A 21,130-nucleotide genomic window follows, 5' to 3' on the forward strand; every position below is an offset into this window, starting at 1 on the left:
ACCTGTCATCAGAAATTTAGCTATAAAGCTAAAAGTTCCCCCCTCTGCAGCTCCTGGGCTGCATTCTAGGAAGGTTCCTATTGTTCTTTTGGCCCCTTTTATTCCAAAATAAATACTTTGTAAACTGGTACCTTTTCGTATGGAAATTTCTAAAATCGTCCATGGGGGCGGGCTGCCTGGGGTCCGTTGTTGTCCTCCTGCAGATTTATGCCGCCTCCGAACGCTGAATTTTGAAAGCTCAGGACGCCGCCCCTGGGTGCCCGTGGTCCCGCGCATGCGCTGTTACACTGTAGCGGTGCCGTGCACGGTGACCGCTAGTGACGCTTTGCGCGGGCACGAGGTTATGGGCGGCGCTGTGAGTGTCATCAGTAAGTGCCGCCCATAACCTCGTGACCGCACTTTCCCGTGACTCCAGCGTTTTGCGCAAGCGCTCGCTGGCCTGATGCCCGGACGTCCGCTCCTCCCATCCTGCTCAGCAGCAGGAAATAGATGGGAGGAGCGGACGTCCGGGCATCAGGCCAGCGAGCGCTTGCGCAAAACGCTGGAGTCACAGGGGAAAGTGCGGTCACGAGGTTATGGGCGGCACTTACTGATGACACTCACAGCGCCGCCCATAACCTCGTGCCCACGCAAAGCGTCACTAGCGGTCACCGTGCACGCAGTGCACGACACCGCTACAGTGTAACAGCGCATGCGCGGGACCACGGGCACCCAGGGGCGGCGTCCTGAGCTTTCAAAATTCAGCGTTCTGGGGCGGCATAAATCTGCAGGAGGACAACAACGGACCCCAGGCAGCCCGCCCCCATGGACGATTTTAGAAATTTCCATACGAAAAGGTACCAGTTTACAAAGTATTTATTTTGGAATAAAAGGGGCCAAAAAAACAATAGGAACCTTCCTAGAATGCAGCCCAGGAGCTGCAGAGGGGGGAACTTTTAGCTTTATAGCTAAATTTCTGATGACAGGTTCCCTTTAAGCAGCCAGAAAACCAGAAAACTAAAAATTAAAAATAGTCATCCTTCGTGCTTCGTCTACATTCCTAATATGCAACTGATGCTGCAGTTAATCACTGTCCACAGCGGTCACCCGTTCATTCAGACATGACAGTCTATATAGAGACCATTGGGAGACTTGGAAGAACTTAGGAGAGCAGCAGGGGTTCAGTAATAGTGCGCACGTCCATCCAAACAGAGGCAACATGGAAGACTTACTACAGATCTATAGTTGCTTGTGGTATTGCCTATCGGCCAAAGAAGTATAGTAGTTTAAAGATTACCTGTCAGTAAAAATGTCCCTTAGAAACTGGTACAGCAGAACAGGGCAGGTAAAGATTCCCAATGTTACCCGTTTAGTCATCATCCAGTTCATATGCAACTTAGGCTTGTGCACTGGTGGGCATATCGGGGGGGGGGGGTACCTGCAGTTCTTGGCTCCTCTTCTCCCTGCCGGCAGCCCCTTGATTGACGGCAGACAGCAGCGAAACTACTGTATGACATTGCTGCTGCTCTCTCCAGTCTCTCAAGTGGAGGTAGGCGCTCGTGAGAAGTGAGGAGGACCCCTGATATGCCCACCAATGGACGTGAGCCTAAATTGCATGGGAATAAGACATGAATTTCCACACAAAAGAATGCTGAATAGGAATTGTTAGATATGTGGTTCCCTATTTTGTCCCGCAGTATCTCTTGTACATTCTTACTGACAGGTGTGCTTTAAGCATAAAAAACAGATTTGGATGAAATGACCCTTTGATTCTCCACAGGGTTGAGGATCAGGACATCAACATCTGGCATTAGAGGCTGGCAAGGCACTTCAAAATATTACAGAAGCTGAGGAAACTAATGAAACAGGATAAATTATACATTTGGGTAGAGCTGGCCTTCACCGTACCTAGCTCTTAATTTTTACCCAAGATGACCAAACCCAAATTATGGCATGTAGAGGCTCCATGAAGGTGGCAGAAAAAGTGTGCAAGTGTCTTGAAGGATCAATCTCATAAAAGGACAGCTGGCCGGCCTCATAATCTAGATAGATCCTGTATGTACATTGTGAGGGCTGACGAGATTACTCTGAAACAGTCTTATCATGCGATGCTGAATACTCATTGTCATACCTTCGTAAACACCAGGACTTCTTATTATCCCCAACAAGAGATTCATGTCCCAGCCTGTCCACACTGGCATAAGTCATCCCTATCATCCAATTCCCAGTTTTACTGGTTTCCACTTCCCAGAATTGTCTCCCTTTACAAAAGCTTCTAACACTCAACACTTGATTGTACTCAAATCGTTCAGGATTTTGGGAATAATTCTGGTTGCATCCAGACCAAGATGCCATTTTTAAGTCATTGGAAACATGAACGCTACTCCCAGCTGTGCGAATATTTAAGGTGATCGCTAAAGCCTCATGCACATAGATCCCTCCAGTCACACCATTCACAATACTCGCTATACCAGTATGCAAAGTCTCAGAGATCAGGTCTTCATCTAGACCACCAGAAGCTCCATCACCACCCTTATACCCATCATCAGTCAAAGACAAGTCATCAAAATCCGCTTGTAAGAGTGTTAATTGATCCGTCATGTTGTACAATTTCTGAACGTACAACATTTTACTATACCGATCATCTTCCTTCACAATGAGTTTTTGGGACATGCAGGTGGACACCTGCTCCTCCTGCTTGGAAATTTCACTGAGGATTGTCTTCTCGAGTACAGTCAGCTCATCCCTGAACTCCTGAATTAGGACTGAAGTACTTTCCTTTATAGTAGACGCTACTTCTTTCATTTTTCTAACATGTTCTTGTAGACATTGGGTTTCCCTTTCTTCATCACCCAAGACCAGATGTCCAAGAATACTCCTGAGAGCCTCTTTCTTCTTTTCACAAGCCACATCCAAGTTCAGCATTTCATGTCCCCTGTGCTGTGTGACCTGATGGCAGATTGTACAGATCCTGGCGGAGTCTTCCCAGCAGTAGTACTCCAGGGGTCTCTTATGCAGTGAACACGTTCCAAGCAGCTCTCCTTGTTCTTGTTGTAAGCGAATCACTTTCACTATATTAGATAGGTCTATGTTCTTCCGGACAGCTGGACGACCATTGAAATTAGTTCTGCACTTGGGGCACTCGTAAACTCCAGTCATATCTTGATTGTAGAGCAGATCCAGAACGCATATCTGACAAAAGTTGTGTCCACAAGTCAGCGTTACAGGATCAGTATACATAGCCAGACAAATAGAACATTTAAAATGCACTCTTATATCCTGGGGTACTATCTTACTTGCTCCTTATGAACCTAGACAGCTTCTCCTTTTCATATTGGCCCTTCTCAAAGGCAAAAGTCGCACAACTAAGTCTGAAAGGAGGTGTACATTTAGAGGAACACGTGTAGAGTCAGAAACCTTGATCACACCCTTCCGATGATTACGGACTATTTGGGAGCATAAGATAACACCACTGCACATTGTTCCAACAATGCACAGTTAGGAGACAAAACTTCCGGGATCAAAGGATGTAAGAAATACTGATGCGCGAGTGCTGACATGATCAGGTGCTCGGTACTCTTAACGAGCAGTTGGATGCTTGGATGGGTGCAACTCTAGTACCAAGTATAATGGAAGTCAATGGGAAACGCTAGCATTTTTCCATGAAATCTTCCAGAAAAATGCTAGACTCCCCCTTTAACTTCCATTATACTCAGATACTAGAGTCATACCAATCCAAGAATCCAACTGCTCAAGTCATTAAGAGTACAGACCACCAGAACATGGTAGTGCTCGCTCATCACTAAAGATACCATGTTTTTGTTAAAATACATACACATTGCGATGTTAAAGGGTGGATGGGTGGAAGGGAAAGGAAGAGCTCCAAAAACAGTTTCGAATGTATCACATTCTTAATCCAGTTCTCCAATGGGTGATAAATATCTTGAGTGTCATTCGAGTAAGGTCTCAACTTTCAGGATATTTTCCATGTAAAAATCAAATTTTTCATATCTTAGCGAACATAAAAAAAAATGGCTTCTTTTTGGTCTTGAGTGAGTGGAGGTTTTCTGCCACAGCAAGCCATCACCCATGAAACGCTAATGCAGGCAGAACAAGAGAACATTTCTGAGACCGCAAGATGCTGCCCAAGAAATTTATACATGTAGAATAAAACAAGGATAAAAAGTGGAAAAACGTCCGCGCTGCTGTGCCAATAAAGAGATGATTCCAAATAAGAGCAATGCAGGGTGGTTTATTACGCGTTTCGGAGATAACCCCTCTACTTCATCAGGAAATGGATTTCCTGATGAAGGAGAGGTGTTATCTCCGAAACGCGTAATAAACCACCCTGCATTGCTCTTATTTGGAATAAACTCTTTATTGGCACAGCAGCGCGGACGTATTTCCACTTTTATCCTTGTTTTTTCCTTGCTTCTGCCTTTGGCACGTGGAGTCTGCAGCAGCTCATACATGCTTTAATACTGGTTGTGTGCCACACAACCATCTCAGGTGAGTGATTTTCATTAACCCTTACTGTTATCCTGGTAAGACCCTATATGCGCTTTTTATATCCACAGTTTTTTTTAATACATGTAGAATGGCAGAGGAAGGTTCCTGCTCAACAAGCCACCTCTCGTGAAACTCTAATGCAGGCAGAACAATAAGGTGAAGCTTTCTGCCACTGCAAGCTGCCACCCAGCAAGAAACTAAGCAAAAAAAAAGAGGTTTTCATATTGTACTAGCTATTTTGCCAAGAGAGGCTATGCAGCAAGGCACCAACAACCCAGTGCTACATTTGGCCTGTGCTTGACGTGTGCCAAAATAACAGGCAGAGAAAGCAAATTCTATAATGAATACGTTTATTGTCTTACAAAATTCTTTGTCTAGAAATATGGGATATACACGGGGGTGAGGGGAAAAAGGGAGATCCCTGGGGATGGGCAGGTGATTTCGGCAGCTGTTATGTAATAAAAAAAATAATATATATATAACAAGACAGACATTTTTTGCGCACAGAGATAACCTGTATTAACCCTCGTAGGTCAAAAAGGGGGCGACACAACACCCCTCTTTAATCCTGGAGAGCATGAAGCTTTTAATACACAAAAAAAAAACCAAAAAAAAAAAAAAACCATGATATTTCCAGCATGTGTTCTGAGTAATACTGACTTCTGAACTGGACTTCCTAGTGATTTAATGCACAGTCAGGTAATAATCTCATTCAATCTGCTGGGAGAAGTGGATATGTATTGTAATATTCTCACTTGACTAAGTGTCTAAGGCACCGTTTAGGTCATTAAATATTTTTTTTTAGCCTTTTTAGGTTTTTAAAAACTGCAAGTGGCATTTGAACAAAGTGCTAATCGCTAATTGAAATGCAATTTGGATAGAATTAACCCAGACGACCAACGTCACACTGTCGGCAGGGTGCAGAGTAGCTGGTGGCAGGGCGAAGAACGGACAGTCCGTGCCCGACCCCAGAATCCTACAGTTAATGATGAGAAATGATCAAATCTGGCAGATTCACAGTTTAGTCATGATCATAACTTCTGTTCTGCAGTCCACCACAGACTGGAAAAGACAGACCAGATACAACATGCAAAATGGGGTAGGAATCGCGCATCTTCCCTTCACCCCCGTCGTCGCCCACGTGGGATATGGACATGTAGTGTAGGCTTATGTTTTATCCACATGATGCTATAAAGTAAAAAGAAAGCAAAAAAAAAAAAAAGTCTTAAAACAGACGCCTGTATAGGAAATGTAGAGTCGGAATAAGTAAATCTTCTTTGATGCCTGCCTTCTGTGTATGGGGGAGAAGGAAGGTGGTCTTCACGTCAGTTTCGGCAGAAAACCGATTCAAAACGAATTTGTGATTTAGCAATAGAAAGACCAAAGCTGGAGAGAAGTGCGATACAGACTCCTCCAGACCGGCTGACCCCTCGGTGATTCTACAAGCAGTTTCATGTCCCTTCATTCTTGCTCCCTAGGCGGCCCCGATTCGGGCAGAGGAATGCTGGGGAAGGAAGTCACTCGGCTGGGGAAGAAGCAGATGTCTCGTTGACTTCATTGGTTTTACTCTCTGTGTCATCATCTGAGAGATCGAGGGAAGCGCCCTCTATCTGGAGTTGGCGGCGACCAGAACGGCTAGAAGATGTTGTTGAGGAGAAGGACATGGGACCACCCCTCCTGCAAAAGAACACGATTTACAACAATCAAAAAAAGTCTCTACATTAAAAACAAAGTCTATCACCCCCAAAATGTATTTTGTGCTACTTACACTTAGCCCCTATAAGTCTCATACCTGCAGTAGTTTTCCCCTTTTCTGCTCAAAAACAAGAGATTTTATTTCACATGCGAGTGAGAGCTCCTATGGGCACCTTTTGGTGTGTCCGGTTCAACCCCTCAACCAGCACACCATGCACCTCCACTTAGGTTATTGACCAGTGCGGACCCTGCCTGAACTAAATCCAATGCCTTGCATGTCCTCTCTGGTGGAACTCAGCGAGCACACCACCATGTCAATGCAAGTGCACTCTCATCCCTCGCTCTTGCCTGCAGTGCCCACTTACTAAAGACAGGAAAGTGAAGGACACTGTGCTCACTCTCACTGGGCACTTGTATAGTGATGGGCGGACTCACAGATAACAAGTGCCTGCCGGTCCTGGTTCTGTTTTTTTTAAAAGCTGGTTCCGGGCCAGATGCCGGTCCTATTAGTTTATAGCGGCGTCTGTGATTGGTTGGTCAGACACGCCCTAATCCTGTGTGATAGCGTATCTGACACTTCCAATCACAGGCGCTATGAGCGTCTATCGTACAGTATAAAAAAAATAAAAAATTGGCATAGGGGTCCCCCCCCGTAATATGTTACTCAGTACAGATAAAGCTGACTACAGGCCCCCAGCTGTGCGCTTATCTTGGCTGTGTATCAATACAAGGGGAACCACATGCGTTTTTTTGTGTTTTATTGAATTTAAAGAATAAAAAAAAACAAAAAAAAAAACCCAAAACCACCAAACGTGCGGGTCCCCCCCCCAATTTTGATACCCAGCCAAGATAAAGCCCAACAGGCTGGGGGCTGGTATTATCGGGCTGGGGAGAGCAATTCTTATTGTTCTTAAAAATGCCCATTCGGAAATTACGTCAGTGGCCCCTCTATAGCCTGAACAAAATCTTACAAGGAGAGCAGGGAACACAGATGTGAAAGAAGGGAATTTTGTTACTTACCGTAAATTCCTTTTCTTCTAACTCTTATTGGGAGACCCAGACGATTGGGTGTATAGCACTGCCTCCGGAGGCCACACAAAGCAATTACACTAAAAAGTGTAAGGCCCCTCCCCTTCTGGCTATACACCCCCAGTGGGATCACTGGCTCACCAGTTTTAGTGCAAAAGCAAGAAGGAGGAAAGCCAATAACTGGTTTAAACAAATTCTCTCCGAGTAACATCGGAGAACTGAAAACCGTTCAACATGAACAACATGTGTACCCGCAAACAAACCAAAAATCCCGAAGGACAACAGGGCGGGTGCTGGGTCTCCCAATAAGAGCTAGAAGAAAAGGAATTTACGGTAAGTAACAAAATTCCCTTCTTCAGCGCTCTATTGGGAGACCCAGACGATTGGGACGTCCAAAAGCTGTCCCTGGGTGGGTAAAGAAATACCTCATGTTAGAGCTGCAAGACAGCCCTCCCCTACGGGGAGGCAACTGCCGCCTGCAGGACTCTTCTACCTAGGCTGGCGTCCGCCGAAGCATAGGTATGCACCTGATAATGTTTGGTGAAAGTGTGCAGACTCGACCAGGTAGCTGCCTGGCACACCTGTTGAGCCGTAGCCTGGTGTCGTAATGCCCAGGATGCACCCACGGCTCTGGTAGAATGGGCCTTCAGCCCTGATGGAACCGGAAGCCCAGCAGAACGGTAGGCTTCAAGAATTGGTTCTTTGATCCATCGAGCCAGGGTGGCCTTAGAAGCCTGCGACCCTTTGCGCTTTCCAGCGACAAGGACAAAGAGTGCATCCGAACGGCGCAAGGGCGCCGTGCGGGAAATGTAGATTCTGAGTGCTCTCACCAGATCTAACAAATGTAAATCTTTCTCATACCGATGAACTGCATGAGGACAAAACGAAGGCAAAGAGATATCCTGATTAAGATGAAAAGAGGATACCACCTGTGAGGTAAATCCGGAGAGATGACGATAAATCATGATATTCAAGTATGTCAGGAAGCCCTCTCCTGGTGTCAACCCCCCTTTCCCCCACACAACTGGTTTAGCAACAAACTCCATGGCCATGTCCTGTGATATGGAAATTAGGTGGCTTTGGGACAATGGACACAGGAGGACTCCCTGCCGTCACCCTGTAGTAGGAGCTGCTATCTAATTAGCAAGGCTATGGAAATAGCCAGACAGAACGACTCCAGTAAAAAATGGTTCATATCTCGCAAGCCATATTTCCGATAAATATGGCAACCATAAAAATGGTGTCTCCGCATGTGGACGATGCCGGCACCCCCTTTTTATGGGAGCAGGACATTGGGAAATGCCCCAGGCGTGATATCAGCCAATGGGGAACTGGCAGACAGGTCATGAGTCCCCTCGTTCTGTAGCTAAATTCATAACTGTCACAATGAGAGCATTGGCGTCTGCCTACGACGCTCCCAGGCAAAGTTATGGCCAATATCCCCTTTGCTGGATAATTCTGATCCATGCAGGGGGAGTGGCAGTGCTTCCCCGTGAGGTCACTAAGGTAGGAGGAGACCTGGATTTGCCCAGGTTGATAACCCTACTTCGGCCATTTTCCAGCGTTCTTCTGCTCGGGGGCCTGGTTGGGACAGACCTGTGAGAGAGTTCCTGGAAACCTGGTCTACAGCGCCCCCCTGTGGCCAGACGCACAAGGTAACTGATTGAATTGCATGCCTGTTTGTAACCCATGCTTTATCTGTAACTGTACTCTGACATAACTGTATATTCTGTAGATTCCCTATTGTATATATTGTAGTTTCTAGTGTGCTTTAGGCGATTAAATTATATAATTAATCTTGGGCTGTTCTGTTATCTCGATCTTGAATCCCACGTCTGTGTGTTCGGCTAATAGTTACCGTAAATCGGTTGGTGGCAGCGAATTGTGCCAAGGATTGTTGTGGGGAGGCCAGTGAGATTCGGGAAGATTTTATATATTCCGCCCGCGGAGGTCGGGGGAATATATACCTTACTCTCACCGGGGACCCTTCAATAATCGGCATAAGTAGTATAGCGGCCTCCTTGCTTATTGTCGGGCAATTCCATAATTGGCCTGACTATAAGAGGGGCGCTAGAGAGCGCGTCACGTGCTCTGTCTGTCGGTCGGGAGGTATAAAGTAGGGGTGACCCCCCACTTGTTACCCCCCGATTGTGACGTACTGGTAGCCAGCGCGGGGGATTTCTGAGTGACCCCCCCCCGGTGGTTTGTGACATATTGGTGGCAAGCGGTGGGATCGAGATAATAGTGTGTGTGAGTGTGAGACCCATACTCCCAGACACTAAAGACTGCCTGCAGCAGCTGTGGCTGCTGGGGTCTTCAGACCAGCTCAACACTAGAGTGTCAGAGTGCAGATACTGTAAGGTGTGTGGAGGCATCAGGTGTCAGTTCTGTGTCAGTGACCAAAGTCTGCAACAATGGCTGATAGCACCAGGAGCAAAGCCAAAGGAATGGCCGATGCTCAGGCCAGAGACGATGAGGAGGTTGTCCACGAGTCCTCCAGGAGCTCGACGCCAGAAAACAGCTCTGCAGAGGACATTGCACAACCGGGCACTGCTGGACAAGATGAGGAGCAGCTCGCCCAAGGGTCCTCAACGAGCCAGATGCCAGCCCTCCGCTCTGCAGTGGACAGTGAAGCACCAGGCTCCGCAGCGGGCCGCAGATCACCACGTGCCATTCCACCGAGCCTGGGAGGCTCGGATAGCCTTCTTCAAATGGCTATGGCCCTTCTCCAGGCTGGAGACCGGGATACCTACGAGATACTCATGGCAGAGCGCAGGGCAGAGCGGCAGGCAGCGCGTGAAGAGCGCCAGGCAGAGCGTGACTACCAGCTGCAGCTAGCTCAGCTCCGGCCCTCATCAGCCACACGTGACCTTCAAGACACCAAACTTCCAAAGGTCCGTGTTGAGGACTTCCCAGTGCTGGAGAAGGATGGAGACTTGGACTCTTTCTTGACTGCTTTTGAGCGGACTTGCTTGCAGCACCATCTGAACAAGGACCAGTGGGCCAAATACCTGACCCCCCGTTTAAGGGGTAAGGCCCTGGATATCCTTGGGGACTTGCCTGCTGAGGCAGATCAGGGCTACGACACCATCAAGCGGGCCCTGATCCAACAGTACAACCTCACCCCGGAGTCCTACCGCAAGAAGTTCCGGAGCCTACAGAAGGGACCAAAGGACTCCTGGGCTGACCACAGGCGGGCACTTGCCCGAGCTGCCGACCACTGGACCCAAGGCCTGCAGCTTTCCACCGGACCGGAGATCCTGGACTTGTTCATCACGGAGCAACTCTTGTGGAACTGCCCTGAGGATCTCCGCCAGTTCATCCGAGACCAGAAGCCAAAGGGGTCCACGGCTACAGCTGCCCTTGCCGATGACTACACCAACAACCGGGCCCCTGAGGCCAGGAGAGCGGCCACCAGCAGCACCTGGAGAGGGGGTAAGATGAATTCTGCGACTGCCCCACCTGCCCCTAGACTGCAGGGGGTGTCCCCCTCAACTCCCCTCTCCAGGCCCGTGGCGGAACCAAGACGGTGCCACCAGTGCAACCTACCTGGACACTTCAAGGCCATGTGCCCTCAGCGTCCCAAGGCCCCGGCTCCGTCCCCGTCCCAAGGGCCGCCCAAGGTGTATTGTGTGGGTGGGGGTGGTGGTAGGTCCCTGGACAGCTTCCAACCTGTCACCGTCGGCCAGTCTGTGACCATAGGACTGCGAGACAGCGCCTCGGAGGTGACTCTGGTGCGGCCTGAGATGGTGTCCCCCCAAGACTTGATCCCTGGAAAAACCCTCGCTGTCTCCGGGATTGGAGGCATTGACCCGGCGCTGCCTGTTGCTGACATTTATGTGGACTGGGGCGCAGGGCGAGGGGTGAGGGAGGTGGGGGTAACTGATCGGATCCCTGCAAACGTGCTACTTGGGACAGATTTGGGGCAAATAACCTCCCAGTTTGGCCCCGCCCCAAAGGCTGAACCTTCAGCCAGTGCTGACATGACTCCTGACAATGTTAATGTGTTATCTATGAATGATGTAAGGGAGGAGGGAGTGAACTCTGATATTTCTGCTTGCACAGACACCATAGACACACACACAGCTGCAGCTGTGACAGGGGAGGGGGTCAGAGAAAGGTGTGACAATGCCTCTACAAGTAACCAGCCTGTGAGCTGGGATCTGTTGCCCTCTGCAGGGATAAGCAGAGAGCAGGGTGCTGCAGGGGGAGGACCAGTGTGTGGGGTGGGGGCTACCACAGCAAATGTGGGGTCCCCAGAGATTTCACAGCGGGGTTCTGTTGCTGCAGGAGGGGAACAGGCAGGTGAGATTGGGGCCGGTCCAGGAGCGGAAGTGCTCCCAGGTAAGATCTCGGTGCATGGTTCCCCCACAACCGGGGTGTCAGGAAGCCAGGTAGGTCTGCCTGAACCGGCGACTTGGTCAGGAACGGAGGAGGAGCAGGCACGACCCACGGTCGCAGCGGCTGTGGCCGCTGTCACCCGCAGTGGGAGTGCTGGAAGCCAAGGGGCCTCCCGGAGGTCCGATAGCTCTTCCCCTTCTGACCAAGTGGCAGCCGAGTCAGGTGGAGGCCAGGACACAGGTCCCGGGGTACTGACTGAAGATGTGACAGTCTCGTCGATTCTGGCCACATCTAGTCAGGAGTTTCAGGCAGCGTTAGAAGCTGACGACAGCCTGAAAGCTCTAAAGGAGCAGGCGGCACAGCCTCCCTCGGACTCGGACCCGGAGCGAGTGGTCTGGGACCAAGGACGGCTGTACCGGGCCACGGTCCAGCAGGGTTCACCGGAGGCGTGGCCCAGGGACCGACAGTTGGTGGTACCCTATCCGTTCCGGACGGAGTTGTGGCGGATCGCACATGAGATTCCGATGGCCGGACACCTAGGGATCGCTAAGACCAAGGCCAGGTTAAACCAGCATTTCTACTGGCCAAAAATGGGGGCCGATGTGGCTGCCTACTGCCGTTCGTGTGAAACCTGTCAGAGAGTGGGGAAGGCGGGGCCACGCCCCAAAGCCCCACTGGTATCTCTGCCAATCATCGATGAGCCTTTCAGGAGGGTGGCTGTGGATCTGGTCGGCCCGCTGGCCATCCCCAGCAGCTCCGGGAAACGCTTCATACTGACGGTAGTGGACTATGCCACCCGGTACCCAGAAGCAGTGGCCTTGTCGTCCATTCGGGCTGACAAGGTGGCCACCGCATTGCTGGAGATTTTCTCCCGAGTGGGTTTTCCCCAGGAAATGCTCACCGACCGGGGGACCCAATTCATGTCCCAGCTGATGGAGACCCTCTGTAAGCAAGTCCAGGTGCGACATCTGGTGGCCAGCCCGTACCATCCACAGACTAATGGCCTGTGCGAGCGGTTCAATGGCACCTTGAAGCAGATGCTTAAGATGTTGGTCGACTCCCATGGGCGTGACTGGGAGCGGTATCTCCCACACCTGTTATTTGCTTACCGGGAGGTTCCACAGGCCTCAACAGGATTCTCACCGTTTGAGCTCCTGTACGGGCGACGTGTGCGGGGCCCCCTGGCTCTGGTGAAAGAGGCTTGGGAAGGGGATTTGGCCACCCCTGGAGTGTCGGTTATCGAGTATGTCATGCGCTTCCGGGACAAAATGCAGGCCTTGACGCAACTGGTACACGACAATATGGCTCAAGCCCAGGCCGATCAGAAGCGTTGGTACGACCAGAACGCTTGTGAGAGGACCTACCAAGTGGGTCAAAAGGTGTGGGTACTGGTCCCCGTACCACAGGACAAGCTTCAGGCAGCCTGGGAAGGCCCATACCTCGTGTACCAGCAGCTCAACCCTGTAACGTACCTGGTCACCCTGGACCCCGCCCGTGGAAGGCGAAAGCCCTTCCATGTGAACATGATGAAGGCACATCATGAGCGGGAGGCATGTGCGCTCCCCGTGTGCAACCTGCCCGAGGAGGGAGAAGTGGAAACCCTCTTGGATATGCTAGCCCAGGTTAGGGCAGGCGGATCCATTGAGGATGTGGAGGTTGGCCACCAGCTCTTGGAGGACCAACGGTCCCAGCTGTGGGCCACCCTCCTCCCCTTCCGGGGGTTGTTTACCAACCAGCCCGGAAGGACTGACTTGGCTGTCCATCACGTGGACACTGGGGATCATCCCCCGATCCGGCGTTCAGCATATCGGGTCTCCCTGGAGGTGCAGCAACACATGCGCCAGGAGATTGACGAGATGCTGGAGCTGGGGGTGATCCAGGCATCCAACAGCGCGTGGGCCTCGCCTGTAGTCCTCGTCCCTAAGAAGGACCGAACCACTCGGTTCTGCGTGGACTACAGGGGGCTCAATGCTGTCACGGTCGCCGATGCGTACCCAATGCCACGCATCGATGACCTGCTCGATCAGTTGGCCGGGGCTCAGTACCTGACCATCATGGACCTGAGCCGGGGATATTGGCAGATCCCCCTGACTCGCAAGGCCAGGGAACGCTCTGCCTTTATTACCCCATTTGGACTGTACGAGTCCACGGTGATGCCATTCGGGATGAGGAATGCCCCTGCCACTTTCCAGCGGATGGTCAACACCCTGCTCAAGGGACTTGAAGGGTACGCGGCCGCGTACCTGGATGACATTGCCGTCTTCAGTCCCACCTGGGAGGACCACCTAGAGCATCTAGCACAGGTGCTCAGGCGGATCCACCGGGCAGGTTTGACCATCAAGCCGGGAAAGTGTCAGCTGGCCATGAGCGAGGTCCAGTACCTCGGTCACCGGGTAGGTGGGAGAACACTGAAGCCCGAGCCTGAGAAAGTGGAAGCCATCGCATCCTGGCCCACCCCCAGGACCAAGAAGCAGGTGATGTCCTTCTTGGGGACCGCTGGGTACTATAGGAGGTTTGTTCCATGCTATAGTAGCCTGGCAAAGCCCTTGACGGACCTCACCAAGAAGAAGCTGCCCTCTGCAGTCGATTGGACAGTGGACTGCGAGACAGCCTTCCGGGCCCTAAAGGACGCCCTGTCCAGCCCGCCCGTGCTACAGGCAGCCGACTTCACGCGGCCGTTTGTAGTACAGACCGACGCCAGTGACTTCGGCCTCGGTGCGGTGCTCAGCCAGGTGGACTCTGCGAGCCAAGAGCACCCGGTCTTGTACCTGAGCAGGAAGCTGTTACCAAGGGAAGTTGCCTATTCCACGATGGAGAAGGAGTGCCTGGCCATAGTGTGGGCCCTGCAGCGTCTGCAACCCTATCTATACGGGCGCCACTTCATCGTGGAGACGGACCACAATCCCCTCAGCTGGTTGCACACCGTCTCTGGGACGAATGGGCGATTGTTGCGATGGAGCCTTGCGCTCCAGCAATACAACTTCACCATTCGCCACAAAAGGGGCCGTGACCACGGTAACGCAGACGGGCTGTCCCGACAAGGAGAGGTCGCGGACGGGCGCACGGGGGAACACCGGAGTGTGCTGCCCCCTAGCGCCCTCAAAAGGGGGGAGGTGTGAGGTAAATCCGGAGAGATGACGATAAATCATGATATTCAAGTATGTCAGGAAGCCCTCTCCTGGTGTCAACCCCCCTTTCCCCCACACAACTGGTTTAGCAACAAACTCCATGGCCATGTCCTGTGATATGGAAATTAGGTGGCTTTGGGACAATGGACACAGGAGGACTCCCTGCCGTCACCCTGTAGTAGGAGCTGCTATCTAATTAGCAAGGCTATGGAAATAGCCAGACAGAACGACTCCAGTAAAAAATGGTTCATATCTCGCAAGCCATATTTCCGATAAATATGGCAACCATAAAAATGGTGTCTCCGCATGTGGACGATGCCGGCACCCCCTTTTTATGGGAGCAGGACATTGGGAAATGCCCCAGGCGTGATATCAGCCAATGGGGAACTGGCAGACAGGTCATGAGTCCCCTCGTTCTGTAGCTAAATTCATAACTGTCACAATGAGAGCATTGGCGTCTGCCTACGACGCTCCCAGGCAAAGTTATGGCCAATATCCCCTTTGCTGGATAATTCTGATCCATGCAGGGGGAGTGGCAGTGCTTCCCCGTGAGGTCACTAAGGTAGGAGGAGACCTGGATTTGCCCAGGTTGATAACCCTACTTCGGCCATTTTCCAGCGTTCTTCTGCTCGGGGGCCTGGTTGGGACAGACCTGTGAGAGAGTTCCTGGAAACCTGGTCTACAGCGCCCCCCTGTGGCCAGACGCACAAGGTAACTGATTGAATTGCATGCCTGTTTGTAACCCATGCTTTATCTGTAACTGTACTCTGACATAACTGTATATTCTGTAGATTCCCTATTGTATATATTGTAGTTTCTAGTGTGCTTTAGGCGATTAAATTATATAATTAATCTTGGGCTGTTCTGTTATCTCGATCTTGAATCCCACGTCTGTGTGTTCGGCTAATAGTTACCGTAAATCGGTTGGTGGCAGCGAATTGTGCCAAGGATTGTTGTGGGGAGGCCAGTGAGATTCGGGAAGATTTTATATATTCCGCCCGCGGAGGTCGGGGGAATATATACCTTACTCTCACCGGGGACCCTTCAATAATCGGCATAAGTAGTATAGCGGCCTCCTTGCTTATTGTCGGGCAATTCCATAATTGGCCTGACTATAAGAGGGGCGCTAGAGAGCGCGTCACGTGCTCTGTCTGTCGGTCGGGAGGTATAAAGTAGGGGTGACCCCCCACTTGTTACCCCCCGATTGTGACGTACTGGTAGCCAGCGCGGGGGATTTCTGAGTGACCCCCCCCCCGGTGGTTTGTGACACCACCTTCGGGAGAAACTCCTGAATGGGGCGCAGCACAACCTTGTCCTGGTGGAAGACCAGGAAGGGAGCCTTGGATGATAGTGCTGCCAGCTCAGACACTCTCCGAAGAGATGTGATCGCTACCAGAAAAGCCACTTTCTGTGATAGTCTAGAAAGTGAAACCTCCCTCAGAGGCTCGAAGGGCGGCTTCTGGAGGGCAACTAGTACCCTGTTCAGATCCCATGGATCTAACGGTCGCTTGTACGGGGGTACGATATGGCAAACCCCCTGTAGGAACGTGCGCACCTTAGGAAGGAGTGCCAAACGCCTCTGAAAAAAGACGGATAGCGCCGAGACCTGACCTTTAAGGGAGCCGAGCGACAAACCTTTTTCTAACCCAGATTGCAGGAAAGAAAGAAAGGTAGGCAATGCAAATGGCCAGGGAGACACTCCCTGAGCAGAGGACCAGGATAAGAATATCCTCCACGTTCTGTGGTAGATCTTAGCGGACGTGGGCTTCCTAGCCTGTCTCATGGTGGCAACGACCCCTTGGGACAATCCTGAAGACGCTAGGATCCAGGACTCAATGGCCACACAGTCAGGTTCAGGGCCGCAGAATTCCAATGGAAAAACGGCCCTTGGGACAGTAAGTCTGGTCGGTCTGGGAGTGCCCACGGTTGGCCGACCGTGAGCTGCCACAGATCCGGATACCACGCCCTCCTCGGCCAGTCTGGGGCGACAAGTATGACGCGGCTGCAATCGGATCTGATCTTGCGTAGCACTCTGGGCAAGAGTGCCAGAGGTGGAAACACATAAGGGAGCCGGAACTGCGACCAATCTTGCACTAGGGCGTCTGCCGCCAGCGCTCTTTGATCGCGAGACCGTGCCATGAAGGTTGGGACCTTGTTGTTGTGCCGTGACGCCATTAGGTCGACGTCCGGCACCCCCCAGCGGCGACAGATTTCCTGAAACACGTCTGGGTGAAGGGACCATTCCCCTGCGTCCATGCCCTGGCGACTGAGGAAGTCTGCTTCCCAGTTTTCTACGCCGGGGATGTGAACTGTGGATATGGTGGAGGCTGTGGCTTCCACCCACATCAGAATCCGCCGGACTTCCTGGAAGGCTTGCCGACTGCGCGTCCCCCCTTGGTGGTTGATGTATGCCACCGCTGTGGAGTTGTCCGACTGAATTCGGATCTGCCTTCCTTCCAGCCACTGCTGGAAGGCTAGTAGGGCAAGATACACTGCTCTGATTTCCAGAACATTGATCTGAAGGGTGGACTCCTGCCGAGTCCACGTACCCTGAGCCCTGTGGTGGAGAAAGACTGCTCCCCACCCTGACAGACTCGCGTCTGTCGTGACCACCGCCCAAGACGGTGGTAGGAAGGATCTTCCCTGTGATAATGAGGTGGGAAGAAGCCACCACTGCAGAGAGTCTTTGGCCGTCTGGGAAAGGGAGACTTTCCTGTCCAGGGATGTTGACTTCCCGTCCCATTGGCGGAGAATGTCCCATTGAAGTGGACGCAGATGAAACTGCGCAAACGGAACCGCCTCTATTGCCGCCACCATCTTCCCGAGGAAGTGCATGAGGCGTCTTAAGGAGTGCGACTGACTTTGAAGGAGAGCCTGCACCCCAGTCTGTAGAGACCGCTGCTTGTCCAGCGGAAGCTTCACTATCGCTGAGAGAGTATGAAACTCCATGCCAAGATACGTTAGTGATTGGGTCGGTGACAGATTTGACTTTGGGAAGTTGATGATCCACCCGAACGCCTGGAGAGTCTCCAGTGCAACATTCAGGCTGAGTTGGCATGCCTCTTGAGAGGGTGCCTTGACCAGTAGATCGTCCAAGTAAGGGATCACAGAGTGTCCGTGAGAGTGCAAGACTGCTACCACTGCCGCCATGATCTTGGTGAACACCCGAGGGGCTGTCGCCAGACCAAATGGCAGAGCTACGAACTGAAGATGGTCGTCTCCTATCACGAAGCGTAGAAAGCGTTGGTGCTCTGTAGCAATCGGCACGTGGAGATAAGCATCTTTGATGTCTATTGATGCTAGGAAATCTCCTTGAGACATTGAGGCAATGACTGAGCGGAGGGATTCCATCCGGAACCGCCTGGCGTTCACATGCTTGTTGAGCAGTTTTAGGTCCAGAACAGGACGGAAGGAGCCGTCCTTTTTTGGAACCACAAAGAGATTGGAGTAAAATCCTCGCCCCCGTTCCTGAGGGGGGACAGGGATCACGACTCCTTCTGCTCTTAGAGAGTCCACCGCCTGCAGCAGGGCATCTGCTCGGTTGGAGTGTGGGGAGGTTCTGAAGAACCGAAGTGGAGGCCGAGAACTGAACGCGATTCTGTACCCGCGAGACAAAATGTCTGTTACCCACCGGTCTTTGACCTGTGACAGCCAAATGTCGCAAAAGCGGGAGAGCCTGCCACCGACCGAGGATGCGGAGGGAGGAGGCCGAAAGTCATGAGGTAGCCGCTTTTGAAGCGGTTCCTCCATTTGCTTTCCTGGGGCGTGAGTGAGCCCGCCAGGAATCTGAGCTCCCTTGTTCTTTCTGAGTCCTTTTGGACGAGGAGAATTGGGCCTTGCCCGAGCCTCGAAAGGACCGAAACCTCGACTGCCACTTTTTCTGTTGAGGTTTACTTGCTCTGGGCTGTGGTAAGGAAGAGTCCTTACCCTTGGACTGTTTTATGATTTCAGCCAATGGCTCACCAAACAGTCTGTCTCTAGATAATGGCAAGCTGGTTAAGCATTTTTTGGAACCAGCATCTGCTTTCCAGTCCTTTAACCACAAGGCTCTGCGCAAAACCACAGAATTGGCGGACGCCATAGCGGTACGGCTCGTAGATTCTAGGACAGCATTGATAGCATAGGTCGCAAACGCAGACATTTGCGAAGTTAGGGACGCCACTTGCGGCACTGCTGGATGTATGATAGCATCCACCTGTGCTACACCAGCTGAAATAGCTTGGAGTGCCCACACGGCCGCGAATGCTGGAGCAAACGACGCGCCGATAGCTTCATAGACAGATTTCAACCAAAGGTCCATCTGTCTGTCGTTGGCATCTTTAAGTGAAGCGCCATCCTCTACTGCGACTATGGATCTAGCCGCAAGCTTGGAAATTGGGGGATCCACCTTTGGACACTGGGTCCAGCGTTTGGCCACCTCAGAGGGAAAAGGATAACGGGTATCCTTAGCACGTTTAGAGAAACGCTTGTCTGGATGAGCGTCGTGTTTCTGGATCGATTCTCTGAAGTCAGAGTGATCCAAAAAAGCACTTAATTTACGCTTGGGATACAGGAAATGGAACTTCTCCTGCTGTGCAGCTGCCTCCTCTGCAGAAGGGGCTGGGGGAGAAATATCCAACAGTCTATTAATTGCCGATATAAGGTCATTAACCATGGCGTCACCATCAGGGGCATCCAGATTGAGAGGGGCCTCAGGATTAGAATCCTGATCACCGTCCTCAGTCTCATCACAGAGAGACTCTTCTCGCTGAGACCCTGAGCAGTGTGATGACGTGGAGGGTCTTTCCCAGCGAGCTCGCTTAGGCTGCCTGGGACTGTCATCTGAGTCAGAGACTTCAGCCTGTGATGCTTGAGACCCCCTTGAAGTACGGATTAGTTCCAACTGAGGGGGACCGGAGAGCATAGACACAGCAGTGTCCATGGTCTGAGTAACTGGCCTGGACTGCAAGGTCTCCAGGATTTTTGACATAGTCACAGACATTTTATCAGCAAAAACTGCAAAGTCTGTCCCCGTCACCGGGGCAGGGTTCACAGGCGTCTCTGCCTGGGCCACTACCACCATAGGCTCTGGCTGACGAAGTGCCACTGGGACTGAACATTGCACACAATGTGAGTCTTTGGAGCCTGCCGGTAGATCAGCCCCACATGCAGTACAAACAGTGTACACAGCCTGTGCCTTGGCACCCTTGCGTTTTGCGGATGACATGTTGCTGCCTCCTCAGAGCAGTACAGGGTGTCCAGCCAAGAAGCGACCTTACAGTGCAACTATATATATATATGGTACTAAGAAAAAAGTACACTAATATAACACTGAGGCACTAGTGGGGCCAGCACTAAAGTGCAGCTTACCGCCCGCTTAGGAGCGGGTGTGTGGTCGCCGAAATCCCTTTAGTCTGGGTCTCCCAGAGCCTGCTACCTTTCCCCAGCCAGACCGCATGTGTAATGGCTGCCGGCGTCCTTGTGGAGAGGGGGGGCGGGCCCTGGGCGTATACAGACGAAGAGCGGGAAGCCTGCTTCCCACTGTGCCTAGTGAGAGGGCTGGAGCATGTAAATAAAGCTCCAGCCCTCGGCGCTGCCAATTGAGCAGCGTCTCTCCCCTACCCTGATTGACAGGGTGGGGGCGGGAACGAAGCGGCGCTAGGCCGCAGAAGCCGGGGGCTAAAGTTAGAAGCGCCGCCGCCGTAAAAGCGCGGTCGGCGCAAAGTCCCCGGCGCACCACAAGTCGCAGCTGCGCCGCCGCTCCAGTAGCGGTCGGCGCAGTAGTTCCCAACATGTAACGTCACTCAGCAAAGCTGCAGTGACCTAACCCCAGCGCACAGCGCTACTGTCCCCGGCGCACTATAACGCTCAGCAAGCCTTGAGAGTGTCCGTGCCTGCCGGGGACACAGAGTACCTGAAAGTTGCAGGGCCTTGTCCCTGAACGGCACTCCCGCTCCAAATCCAGCAGGTTCTCTGGGTCTGTGGATGGAGCCTGGCCTCAGGGCTTGGGGGCCGGCAAGATCCCACTTCCACAGAGCCCTCCAGGGGATGTGGAAGGAAAACAGCATGTGGGCTCCAGCCTCTGTACCAGCAATAGGTACCTCAACCTTACAAGCACCACCGCGGGTGAGAAGGGAGCATGCTGGGGGCCCCATATGGGCCCTCTTTTCTTCCATCCGATATAGCCAGCAGCTACTGCTGAATACAAACAGTGGAGCTATGCGTGGATGTCTGACCTCCTTCGCACAAAGCAGAAAACTGGTGAGCCAGTGATCCCACTAGGGGTGTATAGCCAGAAGGGGAGGGGCCTTACACTTTTTAGTGTAATTGCTTTATGTCGCCTCCGGAGGCAGTGCTATACACCCAATCGTCTGGGTCTCCCAATAGAGCGCTGAAGAAATTCTGTAAAATGGTCTCATCACAGATAACCCATTCAGTAAGAGCGGAGCTGTTCTCCTTGGCTATGGCCC

At 51.9% G+C, this 21,130-nt stretch overlaps 2 protein-coding genes across 3 annotated transcripts in view; both read right to left on the bottom strand.

The window, feature by feature from the left end:
* Window positions 1-2,061: 2,061 nt before the first annotated feature.
* Window positions 2,062-3,138, bottom strand: LOC142312824 (zinc finger protein RFP-like). The gene has a single exon (XM_075351810.1). The coding sequence runs from the start codon at window positions 3,136-3,138 to the stop codon at window positions 2,062-2,064; it is 1,077 nt and encodes a 358-aa protein (XP_075207925.1).
* A 1,683-nt stretch (window positions 3,139-4,821) lies between these two features.
* MYH10 (myosin heavy chain 10) overlaps window positions 4,822-21,130 on the bottom strand; it is a 123,441-nt gene continuing 107,132 nt past the window's right edge. For both annotated transcript variants that reach the window (XM_075350752.1, XM_075350751.1), the window contains one exon: window positions 4,822-6,165. In XM_075350752.1, the coding sequence (XP_075206867.1) occupies window positions 6,006-6,165 (160 nt within the window). In that variant the 3' untranslated portion in view covers window positions 4,822-6,005. The remainder of the gene's footprint in view (window positions 6,166-21,130) is intronic.

The sequence above is a fragment of the Anomaloglossus baeobatrachus genome, chromosome 5 (assembly GCF_048569485.1).
Source record: "Anomaloglossus baeobatrachus isolate aAnoBae1 chromosome 5, aAnoBae1.hap1, whole genome shotgun sequence".
NCBI classification, from domain to species: Eukaryota; Metazoa; Chordata; class Amphibia; order Anura; family Aromobatidae; genus Anomaloglossus; species Anomaloglossus baeobatrachus.